A 15,555-nucleotide genomic window follows, 5' to 3' on the forward strand; every position below is an offset into this window, starting at 1 on the left:
CCATCAGAAGAAGTCTTCCTTTGGGCCGCATGGGAGAAGATCCCAACAGCTGCTGTTGACCACCCATACTGCTTGAAGCTGAAAGACAGCCTACCTGGATCCCTACATCCCACTGCAAGAAAGTGTTGCCCCCTGGAGATGACGCGCCCCAGAAACAGACAATGCTAGATGTGCCCTAACGCAGAGTTCATCAGCCCTTTGAGTCATTTTGGACCCAGAAAGACAAGAACATCTCTGGCTGCCATCGTGATACTGGACTGTTGCCCTTTTTCCTGCTATCGTGTAAGATCTTCTTAGACTTTTGGCACTTTGGCCTCCTCTGGTTTACAAAATAGCCACCTCTAAAGGACCAGTAATGAGCCAAGCACTTGCTGGCAAGGTGAGCATAAGTCTAACAGTGAGCCCAGCTCCTGTTAGTGAAGAAAGAGTTGTCTCAGCCTCCACCAGAGACACATTTTCATGATGTAGCCCACCTCCATCCTGGTCCTGCTTGACATCTTTAGTTGCATGAAAGCAAAGAATACTTTCCTGAAAGTAGTCAACCAGATTCAAGTAGACTTGAATGTATCCAACTGCTAGATATGCAGTCATGTGCCAGTCCATGCTCACAGAAGCATAGCAATGATCCCAATTCCACAAAATGAGACTAAAATGATTAAACCCTATTACCTAGATCTACCAGAAACTGCCACCTAGCAAGATGTGCAATGTAATAAGCATAATTGTTGCTTGTATTATTTGGTTCCATGTGATCACTGCTTTGATTAAATGTTGTATCAAATTCCTTATAAAAACTGTACGTAAAGCTGAACTGCACCAGATGGTCGGTAGAATGCAAAGAGAAATGTGAAGGGACAGAGGTAAAGAGATTGAACAACTGATAACAATACAAATGTAGATGGTGAGCCTGATAGGCTCAAAGGGGGGATTGTGAAGGTAGGCCTGACGAGGCCTTGTAAGTAGTTTGGTGCAGGTGAGGTGCCTGACGGAAATGATTTGAGTGTGTGTGTGCCCATGAGAAGGTAATTGTAACTTGCTCATAAGCAAGAAATTCCTATCCACCAAAGTAACTCATCCCTAAAGATAAGAAGGCCGCTGTGCTGATAAGACTGTGCTGTGTACTAATTGGTTTCTGAACATGTGTAGTGTGTTTTTCTTTGTTCTCCAACTTTCAGTCTATATAAATGCATCCTGTTTTCTTTTGAGGGGAGAGACACAGTTTCATTTGTCTCTCCGTCAGCTGTGATGTGCTTTAATAAATTTCTGACTGTTCAACTTAACCTGCCTTGGATATTTCCTTAACAGCCAGTAGCTCTATATGTCATGCTGGGCACCAGTTCCACAGATCCAGGGAGAGATTGAGTACAGTCCTCAATTTGGTTCCTACTTTCTTGTTGATGATGTACCAGACTGTAGCTGTGTTGTCTGATGCGATCTGGACGTCCCAGTTCTGAATTACCAGTTTGAATATGACTTTGTGATTTGTGGACCACTAGTAGCTCGAGCGTGTTGATATGAACCTGTCTCTACCCACAACCATCATTCAAGGACTCGATACAGGCTGCACTGGGGGGGCCCAACCCAATGTGGACACATCTGTGGTCACTGTATGAGATGGCTGGTCCCGTACTGTTGGGATTGGCCCAAGCACAGCTACAGGCCCTACAGTTTTAAAGTAAGAATTTAATTCAGAAGTGGTCCGGGATGGTTTAAATTTAAATATCCATTTCAGTCACAGAAAACCTGAGGCCTAAGAGAGTTTAGTTCAGCCTAGTTTCTTATCTGATGACACGCCAAGAAAGGACAGGGCTGGTTGAGCTTGCTTGGGCTGTGGAACATCAGAATGATGGCAGCTTCTCTTTGCCTGGCTTTCGCAGGGAGGGGAGTTGAATAACTCCTGACTACCTGCAAAGTTCGACCTTGAATGACATGCCTACGGCCAAGAATAGCCTCTCCGTAGGAACCAGATATCAGGGCCCAGCTTTAGGACTGCAGTGGGCCTTGTAGGTTATAGCCAGGATTTGATTAGAAGTAGCCTAGAAGGGCTGGGGCCTATTCAGCCTCTGGAATGTCCAAATCTGTGTTAGCTTCTCTCTGTCAGTGTTCCCAGAGCAGAGCCAGGGGGAGTCACTGAACTCCCTGTCCACCTGCTGGTCTGGCCTTGGCAGGCAGGGAGGCTGGAAGCTGCCTATGAGAACCTGACAGAGGTGGGGTGGGGTTTGCAGAAGGGTTGCCCAGGTTGAAGCATCACTGCTGGAGGGCTGAAATAGGGACCTTGCTGAAAGGCCCTTGTTGTCAAGGGATCCAGAGGAGGTGTCTTACAGTCACACCTTCCCTTTTAAGCTGATGCAAAGGCAAAGCGCCTTTGCTAGGAACATCTCATCATCATTGCCCAAAGCCTTCTCTATTTGGATGCATCATCGTCTGGGCTTTTGCAGGCACTCTGCACATGGACTCTCCCTTAATCAGAATTTTAGATTGCTAAAGACTTGCCATGAAAAGTACTGTGAGTACTGTCATTTGCTGTGGATTGTGCGTCTTTGTTTGTCATCAGCTCAGCGTACTGGCAGGCTGGGTTTGATCTACGACTTTTGGACCTTACTCTGCCTGGACAGATGCAGTGTGGAGTTACCAATGTGAAAGCGATGCCACGGAACTCCTTGCGTATCTGGGTTTACCCTTCCCTTGAACTTGATAGGCCTTGACCATGTAGCCTGGAATTATCAATGAAAGATTCAAAGTTCGACTCTCTATAGGTGTGGTTTTGTTTAGGACTTTCAAGAATTTCATAGAATCATAGAATAGTAGGGTTGGAAGATACTCGACCTTGGGGGAGCTGGGGGTGGCAACGGCCGACAAGAGGCTCTGGCGTGGGCTGGTCCATGAAGTCACGAAGAGTCGGAAGCGACTGAACGAATAAAAAACAACAAGGGTTGGAAGGGGCCTACAAGGCCATCGAGTTCAACCCCCTGCTCAATGCAGGAATCCAAGTCACAGCATCCCTGACAGATGCCTGTCTAGCCTGAATGCCTCCAGTGTGGGAGAGCCCACCACCTCCCTAGGGAATTGGTTCCATTGTCGTATTGCTCTTACAGTCAGGAAGTTTTTCCTGATGTTCAGCCGGAATCTGGCTTCCTGTCACTTGAGCCCATGATTCCATGTCCTGCACTCTGGGATGATCAAGAAGAGATCCCGGCCTTCTTCTTTGTGACAACCTTTCTAGTATTTGAAGAGTGCTATCATATCTCCCCTCAGTCTTCTCTTCTCAAGGCTAAGCATGCCCAGTTCTTTCAGTCTCTCTTCATAGGGCTTTGTTTCCAGTCCCCTGATCATCTTTGTTGCCCTCCTCTGAACCCTCTTCAGCTGGTCCGCATCCTTCTTAAAGTGTGGTGCACAGAACTGGACACAGTACTCCAGATGAGGCCTAACCAGTGCTGAGTAGAGGGGAACTAGTACTTCCTGGGATTTGGAAGCTATGCTTCTATTAATGCAAACCAAAAGAGCATTGGCCTTTTTTGCAGCCACATCACATGGTTGCCTCATCTTCAGCTTGTGATCGACAACAATTCCAAGATCTTTCTCGATTGTAGTGTTGTTGAAGAGCACTGGGCCCAGGACTGAGCCCTGCGGTACCCCACTCGTTACCTCTCCCCAGTTGGAGAAGGTCCCATTGAGAAGCACTCTTTGAGTCCGATTCTGTAGCCAACTGTGGATCCACCGGATCGTTGTTTCATCTAGCCCACTTTGAGCTAGTTTGCTCATCAGGATATCATGGGGCACTTTGTCGAAAGCTTTGCTGAAGTCAAAGTATATGATGTCTACAGCACTCCCACGGTCTACAAGGGAGGTTACTTGATCAAAAAATGAGATCAGATTTGTCTGGCAGGACTTGTTTTTGACAAGTTTATCCCTTGATTGCCTGATGGGGTCATTCCAGGAATCATTCCCATTCCTTGCCTGGGGTTGGAACCCTGTGTATGGATTGCCTGGGTTAGATATGCCAGGAATCCCTTGTCCCTTCTCTTGTGTTCAGAACCATGGAGATAGCCACGGGGAAACCAGGTTGATGAGGATCTTAGCCATGGTAGTAAGTGTTTAGCTTTGGACTGTTCAGGAATTACATAGAGCCTATAGCTACTGACCATCAGCAATATGATTTCTGAAGAGTATAACCTTTTAGGCTTTTGCTGTGGGATTTCCTGCAATAAAAAAATCTCACTGACTTGGATGTCCGGTATCAGATTGCCTGAGCATGTGCGCTGGGGGGATCGGGAAATTTGACAGCATGTTCCTAGCAAAGGCTCTTCCCCTTTGCATCAGCTTAAAAGGGAAGGCATGACCGTAAGACACCCCCTCCAGATTCCTTGACAGACAAGGGCATTTAGCCTTTCAGCAAGGCCCCTGTTTAAACAGGGAGTCACTGCTCAGCCCTCCAGCACTGACACTTCGCCCTGATACCAGACAGGCTGGGGAAGATTCAGTAAAGGAAGGCGGGATTTTCAAACCTGTTTCCTGGCTACCGGAGACTGTCTAAAGAGAGCATAACTGACATGCCGTGAGGCATAATGCTACCTTATGATCTGGAGATCCTAGTAAGGTAGTTCACCAGAAGGTGGGGCTACTCTAATAGCCACTCTTTGATATTTAAGTTTGTGCTGAAGCCACATAGCTTTTACTAGGAACATTCTCATCTTCATTGCCCAAAATCCTTGCTGGCTGGCCTTACCACTCTTTAAGCCACTCAAAACATTCTTCACCTGGACTCTCCATCCAATTTGGACCCATGTCTGTTTGAACCTGGTATCCTTAAGAACTTGCCATTGAATATGATGGTGAAAATAACATCTTTATTGTTTGGACCATTTCCTTGTTTGGACTTAACCTTTCTTTAGTGCTTGGTATCATCACAACACCAGTTTTTAACCTGCCTGGGATCTAGTGGAGTAAAGGCCCCAAGGGTGAACAGCTCTGCTGCTCAGGACTTCCACCTGCCTGCTGCTATCTTCATACCTGGAATTAGTCTGCCTGAGAGCATGGACTGGGGAGACCCTGAAATGGAACGTCTCTTCTGCCCGATACCCTCATTTTCTCTCTAGTGTAGACTTTCCATGACAGTTGAACTTTGATCTGCCTTGATACATGTCCAGTGGAGATTCCAACGTAAACTATTGCCAGACTGATCTCGGCCTATGTGTATGTGTATTCTAGTGTGTAACTTGCTTTTGAACCATGTCTTGAATTGCCTGGAATGTTATCCTGCATGGATTTATTGTGACCCTTGATGTTGCCTTGCATTCTGCAATGCAGAGACTGCGACTTGGAAACAATTGTTAAATTGATCTCTTGTCATCATTATAGTTAAAAGGCTTTGGACTGTTTCATAAGCCTTGGGCCTATGGCTGTCATGGAGGTATAAGACTTCTGAAGTGTAACCATTAAGCTTTTACTGTGAGATTTGCTACATTAAGGACGCAATCCTATTGCCTCTGAACTAGAAGGCTGACACCTATCCAATGCAAGGTGGCCAGAGCACGGAGGGAATCCCCTCCTCCGTGCTCTGGCTGTCCTGCATTATCAGCTAGACATGCAATCTCAGCTGGCTAGCTGGGGTGCAACAGAGCTGAGGGGGAGGCTTGTGTCATATAGGAAGTCTTGTAAAGAGACTCCCCCTGTCTCCTCCCTGCCCCCTTTTCACCCCCTCCGTGCTCAGTTTCCAAGTGCGGAGACTGGCGAGAACTGCACTGCCTACAAGGTGGGAGGTGGAGAGACTGTGCAGCACATAGGAAGCCTCATAAAGAGGCTTCTGCAGTCTCCTACCTTCCCTGCCCCCGGGAATGCCCTTTGTTCACCCTCTCCATCCTCAGTTTCCAAGAGGTGACAAGAACTCTTGTCCAAGAGGTGACAAGAACTGAGCCACCTACAAAGTGGTGAGGGAGAGGCTGGGGAGCATGGTTTCTGGGAACCGAGCTTAGAGCCCTGGCTCTGAGCTCAGTTCCCAGAAACTGAAAAATTCTATAGCCCTCTAGACAATGGTAGAGGCCTCCAGCCTCTAGCAGGAGGCTGTACCATTGCAGCTATAGGAACTGAGCATAGTATGGCAATATCAACATCATATGAGTGACCAGCACCTATGGTATCAACAGCACTGGTTCCAATGCCAGGGCTTTGAAGACAGCAGCTGTGGTAGCATGGATCCAAGGCAGAGCCCTCCTGGGTTCTCTACAATCCTGATAATCTGGTGAACCATGTCAGTCCCAAGGCGGATATAATTCAAAGTACCACTGCTGGTCCCCACATCGCCCAGATGGTGAATCTCAACAAAGTGGAGATCTCCTATCCCAAGATTTCAAAGGAGATTGTGAGTAATCTGGTTCACGCCAAGTCGATCCCCAGCCCTTTCTGAGAATTTATTGGATTAATGGTAGTAATAAGAGTCCAGTGAACACCTACGTGAATCTGGGGATCTGCATTGTGAGGATAATAGTTCTTTAGACAAGTGCCACCAAAGCAACTCACAGGTGGTGGGGACTGATCTCAAATTTCACCCTCTGAAGTAGAGCCTATCACCTGGACCTCATCCGAGGCTGAAGGGGATTTATCAAGCTGTCTCTCCACTATTGGTACTGGAGATAGCAACATAGGTGACAGCAGGTGGATCAATGGCCTCACCTCTATAGCTTCCACTGTATTACCACATAATTTTCATCTGCAAAACCAGATCAAAATCAATACTTAACACAGACCACAATCCAATCTCCATGCAGACTAGGAAGCATTCCCCACTGAACACCTTCTGCGACCAAAAGGAGAGCTGCAGAGAGCCTATTCTAAGAGACCAGCAGAGAACTGAAGATTCTGCAAAAGGATGCTATGATTTCCAATGTCAAAGGCGACCGACACGTCGAACAAGATCAACAGAGCTGTTTTACAGCTGTCAAGCTCAAGACAAACAGCAATGAAGGGTGTGCCTGTCCAATATCCAGGCTGGAAGTCACAGTGAAATGGGTCAAGACAGGAATGACTGCCATAATTCAGCTTACCTTTAAACACAAACGAACACACACACTTTCATCCTGCCCTTCCTCCAAGGTGGCATATATAATCCCCCCTCCACTTTTATCCTCACAACAATCCTACGACATAAGTTAGGCTGAGAGAAGTCACCCAATATTCTTCATGCCTAAGCGGAGGTTAATCCCCTTGAACCTAGTCATAGCTTTCCCCACTATGGTGAGATGGATTGTATTTCAAGTTAAATCATAGCGATTTAAATTTGCATCTATACATATAAATTAGCATATGTAAATTTGTGTCCTTTTGCAAGTGGGGCAGAGAGCTCAATTCACATAGTGTTCTTGGTTCAGAAAAACCTACCGGCACCCATGGAAGCACCCATCAATTTTTTGAGAAATCCAACTTTGGGTTTTTTTTAAAAAAAATGTAAAATAGCCAGCAAAGTCTTCACTATGTCCATGGCTTTTATTAAATCAACTTTGAAAATAAGTCCACAAAAATGACCAGTTGGCCACTGTCAGCACCAAAGCTTCTATGCTTGGTAGCCTGGCCTCACCAGAGGAAAATGGCTATTATTTACAAGCCTCAATTAAATGCTGATGAGGTCTCCTGCTGTTAGGTAGAGGGAAGAGCACAGTGTCAGGGCTGGATCGGAGCCCATAGAGCCCCAAAGAAGTTCTGATTCTGAGGAAGAGATAGAAACCGTGGGAGAGGAAACTGCTCGCTCTTCAAAAGTGCAGCTGGAGGGACAGTCCCTCCCTGCTCACATTCCTGAGAGTGACAGTGACCCTGGCAGGGAGAGGGAGGTACAACTGGACGTGAGGCGCCAGCACAAGGACAAGCAAGAGGTTGCGGGCGCCTAGAGGAGGCGCTCAGCCCGCTTGGCGCAACGACAAAAGCTGTGCCCTGATGCCCCATGGGAAAGGGGTGGACTCTCTCCTCCTAGCCCTTAAGTTCAGAGGCTTCCCGCCCTTTCCCTCCAAACGGAGACCAACTGACTCCCTAAGGCTAGAATCCCCTGGTAGGCTGCTCCCTCTTAAGTTTTCCTCTTAGGCTAAGGCAATTAGCGTCTGTCATTAGGCTGAATGGAAATAAAGCCTTGGAAAACAGCCCTTTTGTCTGCATGTTGATTCTGGGCTACTTGAGGATTTCAGAAGGCAGCAAGGGCGCTCCTGACACCCAGCTGTCCAAGCTGGTGGGCTCTGAATTCTGAAGAACAAGACAAGAGTTTTAAAAAACGAAGTCATTTCACACAAACCAACTCATCCTGATGGAACGGGTTGGGGCAGGGGGTGGGGAGAGAAAGGTCCTCCAGAAGCTGGAGACAGAAGGACAAAACATTAGCAGCTAGAGCTCTCATACTTCCATAGCAACCCCTTTGGATCAGATTCCGGTTCAGTGTTGTCGCAGGAAGTTCCCACATAGGTAAACACAGCACACCTGGGAATAAGAATGTTCTGTTTACCCAAGTGAGACCTGTTTTCACAGTCTTGCTTCTTTTCCTAGCATATAATGCACACAAATTGCTTCTCTAACCAGTAAGCTGATTTTAGGAAGTCTCCCTGCCTCGTTTGCTCATGCTTTTGAAAAGGAAGTAATATGTTTGGAATTACAGGGGTTACAAGGGACATTTTTGTGGTGAGTTTGGCTTTTCATTGGCAATAATAACGTGAATTCCCTCCCTGCTACAGAAATCTCTCTCCTCATCAGCACAAAGCAGTTTTCAGAAGACTTAACAGCTACTGTTCCAAGGGAAAGTTTATAGCCAGCTTAAAAGACCACCACCACACACACACATTTTTCCCTCTGATATTTTAGTTTGTCATTAAAAATGGCACTCATTCCCTAAATGTTTTAGAAGCAAACAGAAGGAAAAGGTTTTAATTTAAATTATGCAGAAAAACAAAGACACTATGTCACCCATTCAAGTTGCCATGTTCTGTATCATTAATCAAATTGTAACTCTTGTTTGACACCTCTTTAGTGATTTCAGCACAATTTATAGCCAGATCCTAAATTTAAAACAAAGAATGAAATTAAAGCTAATGAAGAATGTATAGTTCCAGGTATTTGTTTTTAGCTTTGGAATTCATTGAGCTGATTGTGCATTGGCTTTCGTATGGTACATCTCTAGACTACTTGAAGACACTACCCCAGAAGCTTGTAGGATTTACAGTAGGTTTTTCAGAACTCCTTGCCCTCCTCGTGGCTGGGAGAGTCCCCTGCCTCTTGGAGGAACGGGCCTGCAGCCATCTCCCCTGAGGGCCCAAGCACCTCCTGGTCATCTGACATTGGCTGATCTGGGGTGCTCTTGATCTTTGGGAGCTCTAGCTCCTCCTCTAAGGAGGATTCCTCCAGTAGCAGCATGACGTAGCTGGAACAGTGCTATCCTATCTCCCCTCAGTCTTCTCTTCTCAAGGCTAAACATGCCCAGTTCTTTCAATCTCTCCTCATGGGACATTTCCAGTCCCCTGATCATCTTCGTTGCCCTCCTTTGAACCCTCTCCAGTTTGCCTGCATAATTAATTTACGCTGACCATTTGTTAATTTCCATGAAGCAGGTAAATAATTTTAAAGAGTGTGTATATCAGTGAATATTAAAGACTGTTCCAATACAAAATTTATCTGAATAATGACCACCTCCCCAAAAGAAGTGATTACTGGACATTTCCAAAACATGTTTAAAAGAAGCATTATCTATATTGCACCGTTAGCAATTTGCCAAATTACACAATCCCTTACTAAAGGGAGGTTATGGCATCCAACAGACACAAAAGTTTTTGTTGAATAAGATGTAGTCATAGATCTATAGACAGGTAGACGTCAGAGGAGCAATCCACCAATTAGGCATTTTTGTGGTGGTGCCCACAGCAGTTTCTAAAATTCCCAAAAGTGTCCACCGGTCCAAAAAGGTTGGGGACCTCTGTTATACATCACATCTGACAGGAAGCTGAACATTTCAACTTACATCAATGAACACATTGTGACTCAGGTGACGGAGTAATATGAGAATTCTACCTGTGACTCCAAGTCATCACTTGATGTTCATCACAATAGCTGCAACATGTATCAACAAGCCACAAAAGATGTTAAAATCCAAGGATGCAATAGGCAAACACTTCTTTAAGGAGGTCAAAGCAGTCAATCCTAAAGGAAATCAACCCTGAGTGCTCAGTGGAAGGACAGATACTGAAGCTGAAGCTCAAATATTTTGGCCACCTAATGTGAAGAGAAAACTCTCTGGAAAAGACCCTGATGCTGGGAAAGACTGAAGGCAAAAGGAGAAGGGGACGGCAGAGGATGAGATGACTAGATAGCATTACCGATGCAATGAATGTGGACTTGAGCACGCTCCGGGAGAGAGCGCAGGACAGGAAGGCCTGGCGTGCTATGGTCCATGGGGTCACGAAGAGTCGGACACGACTGAACGACTGAGCAACAACAACAAGAATCATACAAGCATCTATTGATTGTGGTATCAAGCTCAAAACAGGAATTAGAAAAGGAAAAGATCAGGATCGCCCTCCTAAAACCATGCTCAGGATATGCAAGTCTAAAGCACATAGCTTGTTCTGAGCTCCCTTCTCCATTAGCATAGGGACGAGAGCGCAGTGAGCAAGCAGTCATACCTTCTGTCAGTAGGAATGCAATCCACATGGATCTTGGCTGGGGAAAAAGAGGGCATTATCTGCTTCAGGTGCTTATTCTTCCCTTTGCACCCCATTACTTCAGCTGCCCCACATTTGAGAACCACTGTTTATGGGACAGGATCAATAGGAGATGAACACATCATACCAGGATCCTCTGTACTGGAACATCTAGCCCTGGAAACAACATTTAGGTTTCTAGGTAGGATGTTGAAATCAAGAACATCTGAGGTAGCATTCTCAGTTTGGAGAGGGTGAACAGAAATAGGTTTTCTCCCTCCCCCATAATACCAGAACCCAGGTTCATCCAATGAAGCTGAATGGCAGGAGATTTGGGGCATACAAAAGGAAGGACTCCTTCACAGATACACACGCACGGTATATGTAATTAATTTATGGAATTCGCTACCACAAGATGTAGTGATGACCATCAACTTGGACTGCTTTAAAAGAAGATTAAACAAATTCATGGAGGATAAGACTATCAATGGCTACTAGTCATGATGACTGTTTCAACCTCCATGTTCAAAGGTACTATGCTACTGAATATCAGCTGCTGGGGAAAAACAGAAGTCTACTGTCTTTGTGTCCTACCTGGGGGCTTCTCAGGGGCATATGGCTGGCAACTGGATGGACCATTAGTACATAATACTGTGGTGTATAAGAGCACAGAAAGCAACAAAAATATATTTTTTGTTTTAACATGTGAATGTGTTAGCAAGTTTAATGTAACCTACACACAACTAAAAATAGGTTTTTTGTTAGAAAACTAAAATAGGTTTTCAAATAGATTCTGCTTCTTTGTACCACCAATCTCTTACACATGATGGTAGAGGCATAACATGGATCCTGATACAAATGGACAGCACGCAGGTGACTGTGAAGCACAGCCCTTGAAAAAAGAACATTCCTTCCTCCAAAAGTTCCAAATCATGTATGTGGGACTTGCTGATGCATTTTCAGAACCTCTGTCTGTCATCTTTGGGTAATCCTGGAGGACAGATGAGGTGCCACAGTATTGGAAACAGGCCAATGTTGTTCCAGTCTTCAAAAAAGGAAAAGGATCTGAGAAAGTACAGACCTATCAGTCTGACTTCAATACTGGGAAAATACTTGAACAGATTATAAAGGAAACAATCTGTAAGCTTCATTTTTTATGACAATGCAGTGATCAGTACAAGCCAGTTTAGATTTGTCCAGAATAAATTCTGCCAGACTAATTTTATCTCTTTTTTATCAGAATACTAGCTTAGTAGATTGTAAGAACCTTGTAGATGTCATTTATCTAGATTTCAGCCAAACATTTTACAAGATCTCTCATGATATTTTGGTTAACAAACTGGTTAAATGCAGGCTAGATGATAATACAGTCAGATATATTGACACCTGTTGGAAGGTCACGCTCAGAGTGCTGATCCATAGCTTCTCATCAAACTGGAGGGAGATTGTAAGTGAACTGCCACAGGGCTCTGTCCTAGACCCTGTATGCTTCAACATTTTCATTAATTACTTAAATGGAAGAATAGAGGGGATACTTATCAAATTTGCAAATGACACAAAAAACTGGGTTGGACAGCCAACACATCACAAATACAATTCAAAATGACCTTGAAAGAATGGAAAGCTGGACTAAAACACGACATTAAATTAACCAGAGACAAACGCAAGAGTTTGAATTGGGGGGGGGGGGAGGCACAATTACAAGGTGAACATGAGTCAGCAGTACGATACAACTGCAAAAAAGGCTAGTGTGATTTTGGGCTGCATTAAGAGAACCACAGTTTCAGAGTCACAGATGTAATAATTCTACTTTATTCTGAACAAGTAAGACCTCATCTGGAGTCCTGTGTCCAGTTCTGGACACCACAGTTAATTAGCATTTAGACAAATCGGAAGAGATTCAGAGGAGGCCAAGAAAGATGGTTAAGGGTATGGTTAAGGAAAACAAGTCCTATGAGGAAAAGTTGTAAAATCTATGTTTAGCCCAGAGAGGAAAAATGAGGGGCGGGGGGAGGTCAGGATGATACCACTTCAGGTAACTGAAGGGCTGCCTCATAGAAATGGGCAAATACTTGTTCTCTATGCCCAAAAGGTAGGGCCTAAATCAAATGGATTTAAGTTACTAGAGAGTAAACTTTGACTGAACATTATGAGGAACATATTAATGGCGAAAACAGTGTGACAACGGAAAGAATTACCAGGAAAGAATTACCAGGGCAAAGCTATTACACCTCTCTCATTGGACATCTTCAAAGAGAGACTGAACAGCCATCTGTCAGGGATGAACGCTCTAGATTTGTTGGACTAGATGGCCTATAAAGCCCCTTTCAATTCTACACTTCTATGACTCCGAGATGGTCTCCCATCCAGGTACTGGCTTGCCTTCAGAGATGGAACTCCTCAGGTGGTTCTCTAGGTTCTGGAAGAACAGGCATCGTTACCTTAATGATCCTGGAATTTTCTTGAAAGAAATGGACTTTCAGGGAGACCTGAATGAAAAGAGGGGGGCAGCTATCCCAGATATAAGCAACAGAACAGTTGAACGCACAAAGGCAGAAGCAGGAGATGGCAGAAGAGGGCCAGTGCATCCTGCTTATCAGTTTTATGTTTTTCAAAACAGAACTGCACAATTTATTCCCTCAGATGAATTGGATTAAAGTCCAAAGCAGAGGTACTTGGAAGTCAATTGCAAATTTCAGTGCAATGACAGTTTCACAACAGAACCAAGATACAAATAGATGTGTTCAAGATCACTGTGTGTGTTTACATGAAACATACATTTCACAAACCGAGAAATAATCAAGTGTGCCAAATGTGTTTAAACATAATGACAGGCTCTCTATAGACACAGATTACACACCTGCCGAGAGAAATAGAATTTGGCCACAAAACCAATAAAAATAAGGACTGATCAGATGCTTTGGTCTGCAGCTTGGCTCACTTGTTTTAATCAGCTGCAGCTCGGTGCTACATAGGGGGCTTTTCCCAGTGGACCTGCTCTGTGCTTGTGATACATTTTATGGCTTGGATTGCACAGATGGGTTGAGAATGTTGGCAAGGGTGGCGATGGCACAACATGCACAGAACTCAAATACAAGTTGCCCAACGGCTCTCTTACTCTCCCCGGCTACTGCAATAGTGCAGTCATTTAAAAATGTCTCTCAACTCCTACGCCGTGAAATGGATTCGGGATGCTTCTGACCGATATTTGAGTCCTGCTATTACAACTGAAGATGAGGCGGGATGCCTGGCTAGATGTCTGCAGGTGTCCCTGTAAAGATGTGGACGCGTTCACGGCGGATAAGCATTTCACCGTGCCACTAGTAACCGTGACAGAGATGCCAGCGGGGCCTCCGCGCAGAGGCGCCGGAGCTCCGCGCGGCAGTTGCAACGGCTGCCCCGACAGCCCGGCCGGCCGCTGCGGGCCACAGGCTGCCGGAGGATGGGGCGGCGGCGGCGGGGCCGTTCCGTGCAGCGCGAGGGTCGCGCCCCGCCACGGCGGGCAGCGGCCCCGAGACCGGCAGCCGCGGCGGGCCGCCTCGCGGGAGCCTCCCGGCAGGCGAGGGGCGCTGCGCAGCCGGCGCGGCGGCGGGGGCTCGCGGCGACCCCCGCGCCGGGCGCCCGCCCGGCCGCCCGCGGCCTCCACCCCTGCGCCCGCGGCGCGGCTCCGGGGGCCCGGCCGGCGCCGGCACGAAGCGACGCGGCGCCTGGGGCAGAGGCCGCTCCCGCCGCCAGGGCTCGCGAGCCCCGCCCGAGCGGAGCGGAGCGACGCCCCCGCCGCAGCGGGCCGGCCGGCACCTGCCGCCGCCGCGCCGCCCTCGCCCTCAGAATCGGCGGGGCCCGGGAGGCCGCCGCCGCCCGCCCGTGCCCGCACCTCAGCCGCAGGTTGCCCAGGAACTCCGGCATGGCGACGGCGTCGAGCAGCACGAAGTCCGCCTTGCCGAACTCCAGGCTCTCCTGCTCCGCCATGGCGCCGCCGGGAGGACGGGAAGCCCGAGACGGCGCCCGCGGAAGCCGGGCGGCGCCGCGTCGCGGAGGCCCCGCCCCGCACCTGAGGCGCCGCTCGCGGCGGGGCGGGGCGGCCCCCTGCAGCCGCAGGGGCCGCGCCCGGCCGCCCTCCGAGCAACCGCGGCGCCGCCTGGCGGCTCCGCTGCGCCGGCGCACCGTGCGGCGTGGCTGCAGCGCCGGCCCCGGCCCGAGGGGCGCGCCGGGAGCCGCCCGCTGCGCGCGTGCCGGGAGCAGAGCTGGCCTCTCCCGGCCTCTTCCCGCACCGGTTCCGCGCCCCGCGCGCCTCTGGCCCCGTCCCGGACAGGCCGTGGGGGACACGAGGGGCGCGCGGGGGATGGCCGCGCGGGCGGCCCGCAGCGCGGCCTGCTGAGCGCGTCGACGCCCCGCGTTTCCCTCAACGAGCCGGGCCGCGGCTCACCCTCACGGCGCCCCGGGGAAGCCGCGCGGACGCCCGGGCTGGCGCGCCGTCCCCGGGCAGGCGTCGCGCAGCGCTCGCCCCCTTTTCCAGCCCCAGCCCCGGGGCGGCGGTGGAGGCCCTGGACGGGTGCGGGGCAGTGCCGGGTGCGCGGGGCAGCAGGCGGCATCCGGACGAGGGGGAAGTCCTGTGGCCGGGCAGCCCGCACAGCTGGCCAGAGGCCTGGGCCCGGCTCTGGCGGCGTCGCACTCGCCCCGCGGAGCCGGAAGCCCGGCCTGGGAGCGCTCCTTGGCGCAGCGCGGCTGCGGAGGTGCTGCTGGCATCAGATGCCGGAAGCACTTTGTACCAGCCTAGGCTGGCCTGGGGGCTGTGCTCCCTGTAGAAAAAGCTGGCCTGGCCATGGCGATGCACGCCTCGGTTCGGTCCAGATTAGATTAGTGCAACGCACTCTATGTGGGGCTGCCCGTGAAG

At 48.6% G+C, this 15,555-nt stretch overlaps 1 protein-coding gene across 6 annotated transcripts in view; it reads right to left on the reverse strand.

Moving 5' to 3' along the window:
- MYO1D (myosin ID) overlaps positions 1 to 15,408 on the reverse strand; it is a 279,486-nt gene extending 264,078 nt beyond the window's left edge. For 3 of the 6 annotated variants that reach the window (XM_084804341.1, XM_084804342.1, XM_084804345.1), the window contains exon 1: positions 14,536 to 14,768. In XM_084804341.1, the coding sequence (XP_084660467.1) occupies positions 14,536 to 14,630 (95 nt within the window). In that variant the 5' untranslated portion in view covers positions 14,631 to 14,768. Of the gene's footprint in view, positions 1 to 14,535; positions 14,769 to 15,087 lie in introns of those variants that run through there. The other 3 variants (XM_084804344.1, XM_084804343.1, XM_084804340.1) reach the window with 3 other exon arrangements.
- Positions 15,409 to 15,555: the final 147 nt, after the last annotated feature.

The sequence above is a fragment of the Heloderma suspectum genome, chromosome 6 (genome assembly GCF_057233095.1).
Source record: "Heloderma suspectum isolate Gila_16-S chromosome 6, 16-S_ref, whole genome shotgun sequence".
In the NCBI taxonomy this organism is placed as follows: domain Eukaryota; kingdom Metazoa; phylum Chordata; class Lepidosauria; order Squamata; family Helodermatidae; genus Heloderma; species Heloderma suspectum.